The following is a 20,607-nucleotide window of genomic DNA, read 5'->3' on the forward strand; positions in this document are numbered from 1 at the left end:
AGACTTTGGAGACCGTGTCTCAAAGGAGTAACAGATTTCACTTACTCGTTTCCATTATAAGCACTGCACACACAAACATCCTCAGTTTTAATTAAAAAAGGACCCTTTTATGTCCAAGTCCTTTTTTTATGCTAAAGAAATTAATTAAAAAAAATATCTTCCCTCCCTCTGCAATCTTTTCTGGACTGAAATAATCCTTTAATCTCACACGAGCTGCACTGTCCTTCAATTCAGGCTTGGATTATTTTACAGATTTACCAAGTCTTCTCCATTTCATTGTATTGTTTTCTCCCAGCTTCAACGGAAGATTACTTTGGGGAAGTATATAAAGCTGTTTCCTGTGGGTGGATTATCTTAGCTATTTATGAATTTTTATGTTAACCTGATTTTGAACTCTTTGTTTGGAGCAGGCATCTTCCTTCCCACATGAAACCAGCAGCTTTTGCCTCAGTGCCCGCTGCCCACCAGTGCTGCAGATTAACAAAGTGAACCTTGTAGCTGCAGGTGTCTGTAGTGAGAGCAAGAGTATATATACAGACTCTTTGAAGGTGATCCTTGCAAATACAAGTTTTCCACTGCAGCCAAGATGGTTACTCACAGATGGTCTTTCAGAAGTGCAGTTCAGCTGCAAGTGCAGAAAATGCATCTGAACCAAGCAAACTCAGTATCTGCTCCATTTCTGCTTCGGCCAAAACATGCTTTTCTGTTCCAAAAAGTTATCCAAGAGAGAAAATCACCTTTCCTCCCCTCTCCTTTAAGCTCTAATTCTCAGCCCATCTCTTTACATAGGCACAGAGAAACTGAGATCCAGCCTTTGATAAAGAAAAAACCAAAAAAGTAAACATTTTGTGCCTTCCTCCTTTTCACATTTCTGAAATGCCAGTGAAGAGCAGGAATTTTAAACACTGGGACACTGACAAGGTACTAAGCTGCAGAAAAGGGAGAAGCAAGCAAAGCATCTATAACATACATTTATTACTCCTCTTCCTCATTCCTTTGCTCGATTTGAATTGCCTACTTTCCTACAAAGGGGCACCAGGGTATCTTTAAGTAATCCAAACTACTGGAAACAACCTGCTTATGTCTGGGTCTCAGCCTCACTCCACTCACTCCGCTCTTCCCGGCAGCAGAACCGTCAAACACGCGCTACCCTGCTGAAAATGCAGTCAAGCATTAACTTCTTCATCTGCATGTGAAGTATGGCCAAACACAAACCACATTTAGAAAAATACACGAAGGCCCTGTCAGGTCACATTAGAGCACTTTGTTACAAGTAAAACAAAAGATGTCCTGAGAGAGTTCTGGGAGGAGGAAGAGAGGAAAGTTGCGTTCAATCACAAACCAGTTTAAAGAAAGATGCCAAGATCTTAAGGAATAAAATCACAGCACAAAGTCAGCAACATACAAATGAAGCTCTCTAAATCCAAGGGGGTCACATCTGTTCACTGTAGCGGTTACTGCTAGATGTGGCATACAAGAGCTACCGGTTTCTTCTGATCACGCTTTCTCTAGTAAGAACTGAAGTACCTAACTGAAGGAGCAAGCCTGTTCAAGTGTATCCTGCTGTGCAGGGCATGATGCATCCACAGCCTCGGCGCTTCTACTTGCAATTGGTGTCTAGCAGGAAGAGACCTCTTAATGGAATAAAAACAATCCCGCTGTCTCTAAGTACATGGCACCCCACTTCATCTGGAAATCTATTGTCAATCTATTGTCACTGTACTGCGGGAAGTACTGATAATTGGTGAGCAGCAGACAATGCGGTTCAAGCGTACAGCTCAGAACAAAGCTCTGCACTGGCAAGAGATGACAGCCTTCAGCTGATGTCTTACTAGTACCTCTTTCGGCAGAAATTGAAAGTATTTGCTCTCCTTCCCACTTCCACATGACACCAGGTTTAGCATGATAACCCTTGAAATGACAGCTATGGGAAAAAGTTAGGAAAATAAATTAAACTTATATTTTTCTAATTTCCAAAAGTAGTTTATCACAACTTTAAGTTTCCCCCACTGGTACATGGTTCCACATCAAAAGTATTCCCAACCTCCCACAAAGCTAACAAATTATAAATTCCTGAAAAACCCTAGATGGCTATATCGATAAAGGGTTTCTGGGCTCTCTCTTTTCCCTTCAACTGAATGGCCCTGCTTATGAAATTAGCAGTCTCTTTAAACAACCAATACTCGGGAATTACAAAGCAATGATTTATAAGAGGACCAGGAGTGTCCTCAGCCCTTCTCCAAGAAAAACAACCCTGACACTTGTTACGTGTTATTTATGAAACATATTTGTTCCATTTTGAAGCAGCAGTGATGTTGTCCTTCCATAGGAATCAGCAGGCCCAGAAAACACACAATGTTGGTTTGAGTCTGCCACGCACAGGGAGCGGTGTCCTATTGTGCTTTGGCAGAAATAGCTAGGAAAGAAAACCAATCCAGCACCAGCAGCCATTGCTTCCATTTTGCTTGGATCTCTGTGTGCCATGGCTCCTTCCCAGTCAACATCTAACTGCATGAAAGAGGGGTAAGAGTGGCTCTGCTGGAGCAGCACTCCCTTCTCTGTTATCGAACATCAGCATTGGAAAAAACAAATCACAGAATCACAGAATAGTCAGGGTTGGAAAGGACCTTAAGATCATCCAGTTCCAACCCCCCTGCCATGGGCAGGGACACCTCACACTAAACCATCTCACCCAAGGCTCTGTCCAGCTTGGCCTTGAACACTGCCAGGGATGAAGCATTCACCATTTCTTTGGGCAATCTATGCCAGGGCCTAACCACCCTCCAGAGTTACCTTCCATGTCTCTGCATTGCTACCTGCTTGCATCCCTCCTCCTTAGTCTAGGAATGAGGACTTCTTCCAGGCTCATTTGCTTAAGTTCACTTGGTGTTGGTTTGTTTCACTGCTAAATATCAAAACCATGGCATGAAAATGAAGAATTATGAAACCATTTCAACAGTGTGTCAGGAACATCAATTTGTACAGATGCGTTTAAATGGTGTTAATACAAAATACAACATACAAAAATTATAACCAATGGGAAATAAAGTACTTCAAGGACAACAAAATAGAGGCAGAATAGCTACAAAAAAGGTAAAAGGCTGCTGAATGCAGCTACTCAAGGCAGCTTTTTGGATTTTTACTATTTCAGGCCTATTTCCAATTTTATCCTATAACCTACTAATTTATTCCTCCCCCACTGGTCTCAATTTCTGCTATGTTTAAAACAACATTTGGAATTTTCTACAGTTACACAACATCTTCGAGAGAGATGTTTGCATTGCTGATATCTAGTTTAAATCATACACATACTGTTTACTGCAATATTTGCCTCCTCTAAACACCTATGAAGTTGAAAACGAGCCATTACACATCCATCATCAGAAGCGTGGATCCGATTTATGCAATGAAAGATAACAATCACATTCCAAACTTACTAAGGAGACGTAAAAACAGCAATAATATTTCGTGTACACACAGGGTTGCATTTTACTCACAAGCACGAGGGCCCAATGTAACACGTAAGATTCCCCCCACCCACCCTCCGGTGTTCAGTGTTTTAGAGATCAGAGGAAAAATGCTTTCTTGCACTTCTGCCAAATTAACTTAAGTACCTTTTGGTTTTCACCCTACTCTATTTTAGGCTGTCTGTAGTCCCAGAATGTTTTTTAATCCCTAAAGCGGCTCTACTTCAACCCCCTGATAGGCCCCCCAACCCATCATTTTACACCTTTTGACAAGTACTTCTTAACAGCAAAGAGCTAACTTGGACTAATAATCAGTATGTTCAATACCAAGTGTCCAAGATCTGCTTCTTCCTCAGAAACAGCACCCGAACTCACAGAAAAAGCAGATTTTTCCATTCCATGACAATGGTCTCAACTACAGGAGATCACCAGTGTTTACTATCCCCTTGCCTCTCAGGTACCCCAAAAATACACAATGAACTTCAGCCCCAGACAATAGTCAGAAATGGTATTTCTTCACAGGAGCAATGAGCAGCTATTTAAACACAAAGCAGCTCTATCCCCACATTTGTATTAAGTAAACACATACTGTGATGATCACCATTAACGGCTGGTACTGTTCAAGCACTGCTTAGCGACTGAGGAAGAGCTGTATGTTAATGCTTTAGCAAGGGATTAGTTGTTTGCTGGCTGTGGGTGAAAAGCATGTTTCAGAGATGAGACACAGAAGGGCCCAGACTTGTTGATGGGAGGAGAATACTGCAGAAATTGGATTGTGTAGGTGAATGTTGGGTGGGGAAAAGGAGTGGGATCTGAACAGAGTTTGCCTATAGACTGCAGTATAATGAGGGAGGGAAGAGAGACAGATTATACACCAAAACAGAGTCCCACTGCCAACAGCTCCTTCAGGCATTACCTTAGACGAACCATGGCTAATAGCACAGGGAACCAGAGCTGGCTCAAGGAGTGCTCTGCAACACTGCAGCATAAAGGAGTTAGGGGAAGGGCTGGGCCTAAGCTGGAACTCAGGAAGATGTGAAGGAACCGATAAGGGATAAGCTGACAAGCAGACGAAGACAGATTTATCGAAAAGCTACTAAATAGCAAGGTTTTAAATTAGCCACACTTTTATTCTATAAAACTACTGCAAAATATTCCAAGTTGTTCCAGCCAGAGGTACTCTTTTCACTATAAAATAAAAGAGCAAACCATACCTGAGTCAGAACATCCAGCTGTCCCATAATATGCTCCAAGGTATTTGCAAGACTGGTCTCCTCCTCCTGTTGCTCACGGTTCCCACCAGAATCCTGAGTTTTTGTTTTCTTAAGATGAATACCACAGTCCATTTCTGATGGCTAGAAAAAGAAAGAGACAATCTGCTATTGCGATGCAAACAACTGGGGAAGGATTTCTGTTTCATGGCAAGGACACAGTAAAGCACAGCTTATGCTGGGGCAGTCTGTGCTATTAAAAACAGGCAAGGGAGAAAAGGAATTGTTCTTGCCACAGCTGGAAAAGGAAAAGCTGCTGCAGACTTGTCTGCCTTCCCCAGGTGGAAGGAGTGCTTTGTCGTTTTCTGTTTTGTTGGGTGTTTTTGTGTGTCTTTGTTTTTAAACCTTCATCAGGAAAGGCAAACTTTGGATAACAATCCTGAAGCAACACTGCAAGGCTCAAGTTTTGTCTGTACGTGCAAAGCGCTTTGGCATGCTCATGCAGTACACAGGCACAGACTGCACAGGAAAACGAAGACTTACTGGAGCCACATGGAAGCACTACATCCAAATTATAAGAATTAAGTAAGCCACCCTGAGAGGAGCACAATTATCTCACGCCAGCAGTAAAGTAAAAGCCTCTCCCCATGTTTGGTAGTTGTAAGAATGCAGGGATGCTGTACCACAGTTCACCAGGAGCAAACTGTTTCAATATGAATTAAAACAGGCAGCTTGGATTTAGAAATTTTAATTTTGTTTGTATCTTGAACTGGTTTTCCCTCCTCAATGAGGTTAAGAACAAGTTTACTTTGAAGTTTCAATTTCAACTGGTTTAGTTATGCAAGCCTGAATATTTCATTCAGAATAAATTAAGTTGTAAAAGCACAAACAGATCTCTACTAGAGAACTCATTCTTCTTTCCTTTTCTTTCAAAATGGCATCTTTCTTCTAGAACAAACACTATTTGCATTATTTATCTGCACTACCATCAATAGGAGTAGTGCAGAGAAGTTTATCTAACAAGGTAGCCAACTGGTTAAGCGATTGCAGACTTAAGTTTCTCAATTCACACCAACAGACAACATTTGAATCTAAAGCCAAGATCACAGCGCTCAAAACTCCATGGCCTGACACCTGGTGCTGCTGCATCCCATGAACTTGTTACTCACACGTATGACTAAAGTCTGCAAATCCACAAGCAGCACAGACTTCTGACAGATTGGAAAATGGTCTCTAAAAGTTCTCCCACACGTATTTTTTCTAAGCAAGAAGGGAAGAGCTGCTTCCATCTCTTCTCTTACACACACACTACCACAAAAGCATTTCTCAGCAGTGCTGCAGCGATTTACCTGCTCATCTCTCTATTTGATGCCAGGTGTGTGCAGATGTGCAACTAAGCTGCAGTAAGACCTTACACTAGCTCATGTAAATTTAAACTCCCAAATGTTTAGTGCGTTATGAAGATACACGTGTGTACACACACATACATAAATATACATTTTTTTAAGGAAGAAATATACATTAAAACACTTTTGCTGCTGTGAGTCACAGGTTTCGGCCACAGAAAGGCTCCCAAGGCTGAGGTCTAGCCCAACGGGTGGGCAAAATAAGCAACAAGCAGTGCAAAGAGAAATGTGACTACATAGGGAAACTGGAGACTGAGAGGGGAAGGGGAAAGAGGGCACAGAACAGTAAGCTTTGACAGGAGAATGCCTTGCTGCTGACCACTAACTGCTAGTAAGGGCTGACCAGCCTTCCAGTCCCTGTCACCCAAACTACCCTCCTACAGCCAACCATACAGACCACTTTTGTATAAGGAGATGAAGGGAAAGGTTCAAAGGATACATCTAACAACTGTTCCACAGGGATCACCGTGCTACACCGCAGGCTTGGGATGCAGCTGGGTATCAGGTGGTGCCAGCCACACCAGCCTCTGCTAATTTGCTTCCTCCCACTTGCTTGGATAATTTGGATTATCCACAGGCCCTAGGCCAACACAGCCCACAATCTGGGTCACGCTGCACAGCCTTGGCATGGGAGCCACACTCAAACTACTCCTGGGCTGCAGGTAGCCCAAGAGCCACATGTTGCTGCTTGATGCATTGATTGAATCAAAATATGTTCTTGCAGAGATGAGATAAAACCAGCCTTACAAAGCTGCTATTTGCCGTTTGAATTTAAAAGTAAAAATCAACAACAAAAAAATCCCCCCACAAAACACTTTTTCAATGGGTAATCAGCACTAAAAAGCATGTTTTCTTGTTATTTTAAGGCTAACTATCCTATTCTGATGTAACTTTAGGTCAGTCAATCATGGCACAGCAGAAATTTAAGCGAGCTAACACTGCATACAACCTGCACTTAAAAACCCCAAACGATGATGAGCTCTCTACTTCAAAACCATTAGAACAAGCTGACTCACAGAAGCAGAAAAATGACTGTACTAACATATTTTCTCCCTCTATCTTTATAGCATTTGTCAGACAGCTTTTCATAAAAAGCTTCTGGGTTGAACTCAGAGTTGATATTCTCTTTGCTACAGTCCACAAAGTTTAAGAGCCTGTCACATTTGGAAGGTCAATACTGCAGAGATGCTCCCACAGCTGATGCTTTATGAATCAGGTGGTCCTTCATCATGTCAAGTTAAAGCCAGGAGCAGCAGCAGCCTCTTGTCACAGATGCTAAATTCTGCTGATCAGCTCCCAGGCTGTCTACCACCCCCATGAAAAGCCAAGCAAGCCACCTCCACAGAGCCCAAGCAGGCTCCAGAAGGCACTCTGCATGGTGGCAACACCCCCAAGAACAGAAGTGTATCTACACTTAAAATAGAAGCATGATAATATGGCATAATGTCCCATTTCAAACACCACAGCTGCCGGAAAGGTTCCTTATAGCCCATCATCATCCAGAAGATAATCTGCAGCTAGAGCCTTCAGCAGTGAAGTACTGAATTCATCTATCTAAACTAGGGACATATCCAGTCATCAAATAAAAGCTATGCCAATGTGTCATGGAGTGTACCTTTCAAAAGGGAGGCTTTTAATTGACCATGGTATTTGAATATTCAGTTCAAGGAACAAGCACATCCTATCTAACCTACCCTGGCACTGCAGGTGCAAAAGCCAAGTATCCCACACCCACACCCACAGACAGCACTTTGAACTGCTGCCCATAAACAGGCAGGCAGAGAAACTGAAGTCAGTTTGCTCTATAGCTTCTTACTCATACCACCCGCTCTGACGGCACCAGGCTGCAACCCGAAGTATGGGACCCATCCAAGTAAGCTTCTCAAAGGGTGGCCCTATATACAGCATCCAACAAGAGACTGGATTAAGGGTTAAGCCTGGATTTGCCCAACATAGGCAGGTCCAACACAAGGCAGAGATTACCGAGAATGCTGCAAACTCTCATCTAGACACACATGAAAACGACAAGCTGTAAATGCAGCCCAGGAAGTACAGAAGAGCAGAAGGACAACAGCAAAGGACAGGCTGACAGTCAACCTGGCCCAGATGGACATGCACACTGCTGCACTACACAAAGGCCCAGCACCTTCCTTTTCAGAGGTTAAAGCATCCATCTGAATCAAATTCACTAGGCTAATTTCAACCCACTTTTTCTGAAGAGGCTGAGGAGCCCAAGTAGGTATATTTGTATTGACACTACCCAAAGCACTTCTCTCTGCTACCAGCTAACAGAAGCTTTGTGAACAAAGGGGAACAGTGATTTCATGGCATCAAGGAGAAAAACGTTTGTGGGGGTTTTCACTTCTTTCAGGTTTTTCATGCCAAAATCTCCATGTTTTAGTCAAGGAAAGCTTTGCCTGCTAAGAAAAACACAGCCAGGGCTTCACAGGGCAGATGCTGGAAGATTTTACAAGTATCTTAAATTGGAACAGACACCCAGAATTTTGTTTAACATTAATTTTAGGAAGGTGCCAAACATTCTGATGAGCTCAAACACGTTCTTCATTAAAGAACTGGAAAGAGACTGCAGTGCTCAGAAGGACAGGTCTTCTGCCACAAGCACCACCTAGACTTCAGCTATAGTTCAAATACAGCAGTGACACCAGTTGAAGCTGCATTATAAAGGCAACAAGGCTGCCTCTAGTGAATGGTTAGCAGAACTTCCAAACGTGACAGTGGTAAGCATCGTTGTGGGGTTATTCAGGGAAAGCTTTGCCCTCTGCAATTAACAAATGAGGGAAGCGTTTGGAAACTTTCCCTTACCAGCCAGACTACAACTTGTACTTACCACTACCTTAATGGGCAGGCAGTACATCTGAAAGGAAACGTGCACCCAGGTGGGGAAAACTGAACTGCCCTAACACTACCACCTCAGATGCTGTAAGAGAGGGTTAAATCAACCCCCGCTACTGTCCATAAGAATGAGTAAGAAAACCCTCACAGACCAAACTACAGCCACCCTTCTCCTAATAGCAATCTGTATCATGTTGTGAGCCAGCACTAGTCATTTAAATTCTAACAGATTTTTTATAACACTGCAAACAACATAGAAATATGCCCTGGCACTGTGACAGTCTCAGCACTGATGAGCATCACCATTACAGAGACAACTGTGCTCCCATCTGACTCACCTGCAATGTAAAGTGCTGCTGAATCCTGAGGACAGGCACCAGAAACAATAACACTGGTGCAGAGGTTTCATTTATTTTAGTCAGAGTTCAAGTGCACAATTTACTTGGCACAACCAGATCAATGTATTTGCCATTAAATATCTTATTACAACATCTGCGTATTAAGCTCTAGGGGTATAGCAAGAAGCAGCTGAACATTAAAGGAAGAATAGATGAGCCGTTTCAGAATACAATGCAGCTCTCAGTGACAAAGGGAAAACAGAAGTGATTTATTTATAGCAACCACTTAAAGACAGCACAGTGCAACTACTTGGGGGAAGGGGAAAATTAATCATCCTTCATTCCAGAGGTCTCTTACTGAGCCTCTTACGAAAATTGTTCTGGCTAAAGAGCATTCTGGCCAGCTATTATAGCACTGATAGCAGGGTGGGGGAAAAGTATTAACTACACAACACGTGTACATCCATAGTAAAACTGCAAGGAACAACTGGAAAAAAAAGCCATTTTGCTTTCTAAATGGCGATATTTAGAAGATATGTTGAGAGGATAAGCACCTACCTGAATTTTACACCTACTAATAAAAAGTAGTATTATTTCAGATGGACCTCAGATAACTACATTCTTAAAATTAAATCCAGAGGAAGGACTTACTTTTCCATCTTTTCACCTCTCTCCACTGGAAGGGAGCAACTGAGTGATGAGAAGTGAATGGTGCAGCTCTACCTTTAAGTCCCTTTAAATCATTTTCCACTGTGTATCTACTATTCTAAAGGGTTTTGTTTCTTCTTTAAAGAGAGTAAGATATTATTAAGAATTAATTTTCAAGTACCTAGAAGGATTCATTCCCTTTAAGCAACACACACATCCAATGTATTCAATTCAATACGGACAGCCGATGGATTAAAACTCGCTAAGTGCAATTACATTCGCTATTTTAGCCGAAAAGAATTCCCCATGAAACACCAGAGGAGCAGAAAACTCCCAAAGGTGGTGCACACTGTTTATTCAGATCGCAATTCTACTTCATCGAAATGAGAGAGAAATACCATTAAAAGTCTTCTATTTTGAGAAGTCATTTTCACCACAGGTAAAGTGATATTTTCAACGTGCTCCCAGAGAGCAACAGTGACATCCAGTGGAAGCCTATCAGCTTCAAGGTAAGCTCCACAAGAAGGTCAGCCGGAGCATACCGTACCAGACTGGAGGACCTGCGAAAAACTGAGAGGTAACCTCACTTCTCTCTGCTACATACAAAATACCATTGACTAAACACAGCTCTTCAAGCACAAGCACGTTTCTCTAGCCTGGAAAAGCACCCCCTCTTTAAGGCACCACCAAAATTTCTGGAGCAATCACATTCTTCAAGCCTTGCATTACTCCACATTAACTGTTCAGAGCAGCCTAGGGTAACAACCAGAAATAGCATACAAGTTAATTTAACCTTGCGAAACAATTTATAGGACTATTCATCCCTCCTCACTTCTTATTTCAGGACTCAAGTTGCAATAATGGAAGGTGATTTGGGAGGGAGGGAGGAGAAAAAGAGAAGGGACATGAAAAGAACATTAATCCCCTTTTATTTTTGCTTCACACCAAAAGTTGGGTTAGATATGCCACAGGCCAGAAATTATTTAGACAGAACCCTCCTCCTTGTCGGTGTTACTAAAAATACCAAGTTAAAATATTAAAACTTGGTGCCTATACAGTAATGGCCATGTTTTGCTGTAGGCAAATAAATATTAAATCTGTGATAACCCTAAGAAGTAGTATAGTTAACAGGTACACCTCAAACCTCTTTAAATCCCAAGGCACTCTTGTGCCAAAGCCCAAGTGAACCACTGGCAGAGGCACGCGAATGGCATTAGGTTTGTGTATTTTAAGTGAAGTATCACACCATCCAGCAATGCAAGCTGCCAGAAAGAAAAGAGACAAGGCTACTAGCTAATGGCCAGCTACAGTACTCAAACATGCATGAAAACAACCTGTCCATACACAGAAGGCTGCACTCGGACTGAAATACTGGCATCCTATCTCTGCAAGTGTCACTGTTTGGCAGTCTCCTGCCAAAGCAGGTCCTCACCCTGCTCCTGCCTGCCAGAAGGGAAAAGCTGTTCCCATCCTATGTGGTGGTTCACTGTCTCTTCGTCCACTTAACTGTACCCTCTATATCACTTTTAAACCAAGACAGACATTAGTATCGTGGTTTTCCAGGTACCCCCAAGTAACAAGCATCTATGCACACAGCTAAATGCACCCAAGCTACGTGCTGCCTGTGCTTTTCAGCTGGCTTATACTGGGCACCACTATATACACCATGGCATCAACCGGTTGTTTGCCAGCCGAGATCATGAGTTTTTGTGCTACGTGATCTCTGTTTTACACAGAAAGACGAAAGAAAGTAAATTCCTGCACTGTTTCCAAAGAGGAGTGTAGCTGGCACTGGGAGGGATAGAAGACTCAGTTCCTCATAAACCCTGGCAATGCAGATCACCACAACCTCAATTCAGAAAGGAACGTAACTCTAAAAAAAGCTATGGCTTCCAAATTACTAGTTATTAATGCAATACTACATTAATTTGGTCTTACTAAGGGAAAATGATAAAATATAGGAAGTAAGCTTCAGTAGTCAGCTCCGTTCCAATTTGAGTTACACTTTCAATAGCTAAAAAGCCTCTACAAACCTCCAAGAAGAATGGGAAAGCTCTGCATTTATTACAAAAGCACAAGTGGCTTTCCTATGACAAGTTATAATGGGAATTAGGACTGCCAGACATTGAAAGCCCAGTGAAAGAGTGCACAGCCAGGTAAGAGTTCATAACTACCAGCTGTTGAAAAAAATACAGCAGGTCTGTGTTCCTTGAGAAGGTAAAGCTGAGTGTGGCCTTCAGCATGTTAGATTTGTCTTGTCTTACTTTGCTTAGACATTTTACCTCCCTTAACCAATTCTCCCTTCCCATCAGCCTTAGTGTTGTCTTGGGAGATATGAAGAGGTCTTCTCAAATTTAATATGGAGTAATTAGGCTTTGTTGTACAGGTGGCACTTAACTGGCCATTTTAAACACTGCTCCTGGAGCAGAACAGCACCAAAAAATCTCAAAGGAACAGTTTTGGTGGAAACAAGCCACTACAGGAACAAAAAGATAAACATGAGAACCACTGGTAAGAAATTTCACCAAAAATTGAACTACTGTTCTCTGGCCCTATTTAAGATTGCTCTTGGCAAAGGCTCCCAAGAGAAAGAAGCCAAACACTGAAGCAAAGTGTTTATCCTCAGCCTTGGGTTAGCCAGCTACAGGTTCGTCGACACCAACAGTCTTCAAGGCAAGAAGCAAAACAGACATAGATCTCCTTAAGTGGGAACAACAGCTTCCAGCTCATTTTTTTCTTCAGACTCATTTGCCTCGTTCTAATGAACTAGGTATGTATATGCTGTGTAACATACATATCACATATTCATGTGTATCACTTACAGAATCATAGACTAGTTAGGATCGAAAAGGACCTTAAGATCATCAAGGTCCATCCCCAGTGCCGTGGCAGGGATGCCTCACCACCCTCACAGTAAAAATACAAACAATAAAAAAACCAAACGTTATATGTATACATACACACGTGTAAACACAGCACGTGTGTGTCTGCACAGAACATGCCCATTTGTTACGACTTTGCTTCAAGCCTGCATTTTAGCAGAAAAGCCTGAGCTCTTAGAAGCTCTTCAAGCTGGAGCCATCTTCATCTCAGAGCTGACAACAGCAGCTTGGAAGAGCAAAAAACCATAAATCTTCCCTCCGTCCCTTCTCTTTGAATTATGACTCAAGCACTAGAACAAGCCACACACAGCAGCAACCTAAGTGGGTGAATTTACATTAATTAGCCTGAGATGCTGAACTTAAAAGGCAATTTCTATTCTGACCAATAATGACTTGTCAGGACTTGCCTTATTGTTCCAGAGCCTGAAAGAACAAATCTATTTGCTGCAAGGTGACAGAAATTAAAAGCTGATCCTCCTATTTCTACAGAAAGTCTTGTCAAGCCAGAACACAGCAAAGCAGTTGTAGCAGCACAGCTGCTCCCATCCACTGAAAGGCAAATCTGTTGCGGGTCAGTGCAGTCGTTCTGAGCCTCTTGGAAAGCCAAGCTGAGGCTGCCTATACCCTGCCTTTTCTCTCTCTTAGGTCTGTCATCAAGATCAGAAAACTCTGAAACAGACTGCAACATGTAAAAATATTGAGGCACAAAATCAGAGAAGACATAAGCTTTCACCTGTTTGACATGTTCACCTTTTTTTCCTTACAGTGACCAGACCAAGAGGAAAACAAACCCAAAAGTTTCAGGATAAAGAGCAACATCATAGAGGCAAAACCCATTAGCTTGTGAATACTTCATTTTCACACAGCAACAAGAAAAAAGCTGAAATAGAGTAACAGAGTGCTAGCCATTAGCAGAGGCTTCCTGGCACATCTTCCAGAAAGGAGCTCTGCTGTTAACTGCTTGCGAGGCAGACACTCATTTAGTTGAGTGAGAGAAAACCATTTATTTTGCCCTGATGCAGCCTCACAGTCAAATTAAGATGCAGGAAAACTGGCAGGATCTACAGTGAGGCTCCACAAGCAGCACAGCCAACTGATAGAGCTGTTCAGTTCCGCTCAGATGAACTTGGGCTTCCTGATAGGAAGAAACCTGGCACTGTTACCAGGCTTCAGCCTCCAGTGAATTAGAGCTGGACTCTAGAGCTCAGTTGGATACAGCCTTTCCAATGATGAAACCCAGCAGTTACGCCCTTGGGGGCTACCCACAAAAGGGAAGATGCAACACTGATGCCTTCCTGCCCGGTGTTCTGGGCTGGAACCAGATTATCTGTACCAGGGTGAAGGAGTTCAGATAGGCCTGTAAACGCACAGCATAAGACCAAGTTTCTCTCTCTTTTTTAGCAAGAACATGTGTTTATAAGTGAATGTGCAGTGTGCTCTTTCTGGCCCATGTTAGCCAGAGTTCCTACTAACCATACTACCATAACGGGAAGAATGATCATGTTCTCCAGATTCTAGGGATGCTGCAATAGGCAGGAAGAGATCAAGCAAACATTCTCAGCTAGCCAGCCTTACTCACCGTGACAGCTCCCTTAGTCAACGAAGTGTCTGGAACTTCTTGGACGTTAGAGCTCATCCCACTCTAAATCTCTGGTTTCCAGGAAGATGAGTGGAAGACACCACAGGGGCACACTTCTTGCACAGAAAGAGCTACTAGCTGCTCTTGCTCAGAGAAGAACGTGAGTGATGAAAGAAAATTACATCCTTCTGGCTCTCACAAGATTTACAAGCACAGCCTCTTCAGGCACAGGCCAAAGCAGAGACCCGTCTTTGTCCACATCACAAAGGAGGCACATGTTCAGCCTCTGAAGGTGTACATTGCTCCTGTTGAAACTGTCTCCTTGCAAAAAATTACACTCACATGCTGCAACAGGCTTAGGTGAATGAGCTTCCTTCAGCAAAAGAGTAATAAAGGCCAGGCAGCTGGGGTAACCATCCGCAACTACGCTGCTTGTGAAGAACATGTGGAAGAGCTCCTGAGCATCCTTTGGTAAGTTGTAGTAAGAGTCTTGCAGGGCCCTCTGAAGCTTCTGCTCAGACAGCCAAGCAGAGTAGAGAGCATCTTAAGCACTCATCACAATGTTGATCTTTTAAGTAAATAATCTACCTACCCATTCCAAAGGAAAGACCGTCATTTACCAAACTAAAGCCATCCTCAGAGAAACAAGGTGACAAATAGGTCAGGAAAAATAATCATTTTGCAGACCACCTTTATCCTGAAGGATGAAGGTTAGAGCCCCTGCTGTGAATACAGGATTCCTCCCTTACAACACTTCAAGATAAATAAATAGAAGGGGATGAAGGAGGTGCAAACGACAACACACATTCACGTCCAATTGCAAAGAACTACAGCTCTGTGCCTTGAAAGTGCTTCCCAGGAGGGGATTTCACAGTAAGTAAAAGTGTACAAAAGAATTTGTCCATGGTAATGGATGCCAAAATTACAGAGAGTTACCATTTGGAAGCCAAAAGGTCAGAAAAGGAAAAGGCACATCTGGCCTATGAGTAATTCAGGAGGAATTTATTTGCACAAGGAACTAGTGGCTGACAGAATGAACTGCTGCAGTCAGCACAGAGACCTCAGGCTGAGAGCAGGAGGCACCCAAGGTCACCAAAGATGAAACAGAACCAGCAAAGGGAGAGGTGGAGTCAGCTTTGGACATGCAGTTATAGGCTTCAGACAACTTTATGATCAGATCATGGGTTTTGGAATTAGTCTCTAATCCTATTCAACAGAACTCTTTGGGGAAAATTGCCATGGAGGAAAGAAACATAGTCCAATGCCAGGAGAAAATGTTAAACCCCGCAGCTTAGGAAGAGGCCTAAATGCCTGTCTCAACCAAAAGACACATCTGAAGAGTCACAGGCCACTTACTTGTTTAATAGTCTACTGAAGCACTGCTCTTCCCAAGCTTCACTCTGTGAAGTCTGCTATGCCATTAACTTTCAAATTTGGTGGCTCCACAATTGAGTACTATTTAACTTCAAAGGAGCTGAAGATCCCTAAAACATTTGCACTCTTGAATTTCAAAAGAGCAGAAATTATTCTTGGCAAGAGGGTGACAGAGGACAACTCTGCACCTCTGCCCATGTCTCCTAAATTGCCCAAACAAGGGATTACCCAGTTTTGAGTCTGTCTGCACATCCACTCATATAAGCAGGTCTCTCAGAGTCCTACCAGAAGCTGACAACTAAGCTGCTTATATTTAAGTTATATGGTTGCAGAATTCGCAACAGAAGTGGCAAGAGAAACTCTTCCCCATCACCTGCAAGCTTAAGTTATGCTGCATCTATTACCTCTCTTGCCAGGATACCCTCAGTCTGAGATGAGCAATCTACATGTATCCCTTGCTGACCACGCATTTTACAGCCTTCTGGACATCTGAAGCTCCCACTCCCCCTGTTAAAGACAGCTTTGTCTCTGGGGTACCGCAACACAAGTAAGTTTTACAGTATTTTCCTTCAGAAAGCTATATGCAGTCTTAGACCGAAGTCTCCTCATCAGCCGCCTCCTTTGCAAAGTGGTATTTTTCACAAGGAGTTACAACACGCCTGAAGAAGGTTCATGCTTAAACTCGAGTGAAGAATCCCTGTATCAGTGAACTACTTTCCATAGTAGTGCATGAAAAGCTGTTTACCAGCTTAGCTTAACTACAGTGGTTTTATTCATAATTTTCAGTGCACAAGTTTAGATAAACACCCAAGCATTTTCTAACTGTCCACGTGACATCAACTGTTCAGCATCTGCTCCTAACACTCGACCATACACAGTCTTCTTGGAATTAGTCAACAACAGCAGCAGATCTGTCACATAACTCAACAAATGTTCCTGTATCCTCACATCAGCTGCACCGCATGTACGAAGCCTGCCTTGTATTTGGGAAAAACACCACCACCAAACCCTCAAAAACACATTCTGTGCCCTTTCTGGAGAGAACAAATTGTATGATGAATGTTTTTACAACATATCAGATCTGTGAACATGTCTTTTGAGCTGATCGTACGCAACTCTTTATACAGACAGACCTTTATGCTTACAGCCTACTGATTCCAGGACAAGCATAAAAGACCATATTTACAAAGTCACATACAAAATCCCTACCTCCTATTCTGACTTTCTTTTAGGTCCTAAACATTCCAGACTGCAGCTTAAAGCACGAATTTACTCTTACCACATAGCACTTGTATTTGCTTCAATCCAGAATCTTACAGGATCAACATACAGCACTGTAAGACTTCATTTCTTTCCATCAGCTCCACACAGCATGCAGCACGAGCTCTTGCCTCAACTGCAGTTTTCAACGCAATTATGCAACATCTAGTAGCAACAATTGTTAGCTTGCAATGTAAGAGTAAGCAACTATTTGAAAGCTACCATAATTCTGATCTAACATTTAAAGCCTCACATTTACACTAACAGTGGCAATTCACTTCTGACAGCTTTAGTGTTTATCACACTTTCCTGTCTGTGCTTTTACACCATAGTCATGACTTCAGTTCCTGCTCATCATGAGCTTCTCTTTTGTTTCCATCAGTCCTTGCACGAAGGAGTTTTACTTTTAAAGCAAGCTGCAACTCCTAAGCCTTTTATTTACAGAAAACACAAGCAGGTGGGCAGAGACCTTTGAAGTTCATGTCTATTGCTGCAAACAAGCCCAGTACCCTGATTCATAATGAACTTTAACCAACTGCCTGAGAAACCAGCCTCTACTGAAGGCTCCAGTCTGCCTCTGCCTACGGAAGTGAAAATTGGTTTAGAGCAAGTTTGTTTACAAGTTCACCAACCTTGATGATGTTTCATGCCTCTTCTTTCCCACAGGTTATTTTGGATTCTTTTTTCTACCATTCATTTTGATGACAAACTGGTTTTGATGTCTGTGTTCAATTATTCCTGCATGTGAGTCTGACTGTCCCCATGAGAAACCAGATACTGAACCACGTGATTTTAGACAGCCCCTCTTTTGGTTAGTATTGTACTTTCACAAGGATTAAGAGAAAAACTACACAAAGGAGCACAAACTCCCCTTGGAAAAATAGTCTCCCTGACTTACGTAAAGGGTGAAACAGGCTAAAGATGTGTCAAGAAAAGCATTCATGTATTTTCGGGGTACCAAAACCAAATAACCTCTGTGCTAGTTTTAAATGCAGTTACATCTCCAAACTTTTGCAAAACCTGAGTATTATTCCAGAAGCAGAATTGTGGCACACTAACACAGCGGCAGAGAAAGATGAAGCAGCTTCATTTTTCATTGCAGAGAAAGGTGACCTTGGCATGAAGTCAAGAGCTATACAGGTGGCAGTTTCAAGTCTGATTTTGATGGGAAAAGACTGACGTCAACTACACAAAATCCACCAAGTAAGTATTTCATTATTAAAAAGCAAACATTTTGCTCAAAAGAAGGAACTGAAGATACAGTGAAATTTAAGTCTTGCAGTAAGCTGTAGCAGTGACAGTACTCTTAAAAAGCCCAGCATTAACACATTTCTAAAAGGTAAAAGTAATGAAATTAATTTGAAAGAAAGAGAGTACTGCTGCTGCCCAGAGAGATGGTGGATGCACCATCCCTGGAGACATTCAAGGCCAGGCTGTATGTGGTTCTGAGCAACCTGCTCGAGTTGAACATGTCCCTGCTCATTGGAGGAGGATTGGACTAGGTAACCTTTGAAGGCCCTTTCCAATGCAAACTATTCTATGATTTTACAAATGGACATCACAGAATAGTTATCATAGGGCCAAGACTTCTCTCAGGATATACCTGAAATAACAAATCAAGCCTTCTTCAGAGATACCTGTTCTTGTTAGCAACAAAGAACATTTCGTATCAATTCTAAACTTAACCTATGGTATTCAAAACAAGGATACTCTCAGACTACACTGTTTGTTCTTCCCCTTCTAACTTCAGCAATTATAACTGCCTTTATATTAAAGCACTGCAATCCTAAAGCTAATACACAAGGTATTGAGTATTAGTCATATTTTACATTTCCATCCTTATGAAGTGCACTGTACTCTTAGCAAAGCCCACATATAAGCTCCACACGATTGTTCTTGTAACAGGCAGCCACAGTACAGCTGATACCACCCCAAAAAAATAGACTATATTGGCTTTGGCAGCACCAATCAGACTGTGATATGAGACAAAAAAAAAGAAATGAAATTCCACTCCTTTACTGCAGGACAGAGCTGCATCACGCTTTCAAGGCAAAACAATGCTCTTAGCTGCATAAAAGACCACACTGTAGAACTGCATCAGACTTAGCTGACTAAGACATTGGTCTTAGTTTTGCCAGCTAGCATCCAAGCTCACCACTGCAAGCACCTCCAGCCCTGCTTCTTAACTAGGAATAATTTTACCCTTGAAGGCAGGCAAATGTTTAATTTACAAGTGTCTATGCTCACAGCTAATTTAGCAGATCTAGTGGAAGCATCATTTGTGCTATTCACGCCAAAAGATAACACCATGTTTGCCCAAGAAGTAAACAGGAAGGAAGAAGCCCACTCACTACCACTCAGTTTGATCTTCTGTAAGTTGCACGTAACACAGGAACTTCCCAACACTTTTTATATTCAGGTAGTACTGCCAGGATAGCAGTTCCTGTGCTGCACACCCAAGCCAACAGCTGCATTATGTTGCCAGTTCAAAATACTCACTCCTTTGAAGTAATATAGGTCCCCAAACCCAAGTATGTCTCTTCCGCATGACTCAGCATGGATTCACTTTGCCCCCTCTGCCAAAACACAGCACGTGGTCCAAACCAGTATATTACCTCAAAGAATATAGTGCCCTGTTTCCCACAGGCTCAGAGCATGAGTGGAGCAATCCCTTGTCAACCAATACCACACGACAGAGATTTGCCTGTCAGCAGCACACAAACAGCTGGTCCCAGCAGCATCTATTAGAGGTTTTGCCAGGTAAACCCTCTTCCGCAGGGGAATAGTTTTGTTGGAGTGACAAACACTCAGGTTGGCTGGTCACTGTTCAAGAGTTCTGATCAGCAACTACTTTCAATGCACATCTTAAGAGGTTCTATGACAAAGAACTAAGTTTTAGAAGCGCTCTGACACTTTTCCTTTCCTTAAATTACCACTGGATAGCATGCTTTGGTAATAACAGCAGTATAGGTGGGGTAAACTTACCATTATCTCCCATTAGTGGACACCTTGTCTACACTGTTTAAGCCATTCCTTGGAATGTTACAAACAGAAAGTATTTCTTCCTATAAAGGCTTTCCTTGTGTCCGCTTATTTCAGCGCAGAATTATATTACACATATCTTATGTTAAAGCAGATAGAGTTAAAAGTTACTCCAATTCAACAGGCTAATAAAGAGGTCATTGGACTGCTAGTTTCATAGCCTGCATAACTTTAGAGTTAGAACATAGGAGAGAAGGAAAAGGAAGAAGTCAGGTTTAGCAAAAACTAGCCAAGGATCAATAAAGACTTCCACCTCCTCGTTCCTTCTGTGATTGCTTCTTACCATCCTCTCCCACCCAGCTAGCACTAGCATCCTCTGATTTTGTTTGCTTTCTTTACAGAGCACGCCACATAATAAAGCCTCAGGTTTAGAGCTGCAGACTCAAATCTTGTCACAAAATACTACAACTATTCCAGCCCTCCAGCAATGGACTGAAATCATGTTAAATAAAAACGCTACCATCCTTAAGATAGAACATGAGTTTATCCCAATAAAGACCTAAGTTGATAAGATTAAAGACACTGCCACAGAGCAAGAGAGGTTGGC

General features: G+C 42.3%; 1 protein-coding gene across 1 annotated transcript in view; it reads right to left on the bottom strand.

Moving 5' to 3' along the window:
* POC1A (POC1 centriolar protein A) overlaps window positions 1–20,607 on the bottom strand; it is a 59,415-nt gene that overhangs the window by 7,867 nt on the left and 30,941 nt on the right. Inside the window, exon 10 of the mRNA XM_061458389.1 lies at window positions 4,682–4,822. Within this exon, the coding sequence (XP_061314373.1) occupies window positions 4,682–4,822 (141 nt within the window). The remainder of the gene's footprint in view (window positions 1–4,681; window positions 4,823–20,607) is intronic.

The sequence above is a fragment of the Pezoporus flaviventris genome, unplaced genomic scaffold (assembly GCF_033815535.1).
Source record: "Pezoporus flaviventris isolate CSIRO_AGI_PZ_B2104156 unplaced genomic scaffold, CSIRO_AGI_Pfla_v1 ptg000026l, whole genome shotgun sequence".
In the NCBI taxonomy this organism is placed as follows: Eukaryota; Metazoa; Chordata; class Aves; order Psittaciformes; family Psittacidae; genus Pezoporus; species Pezoporus flaviventris.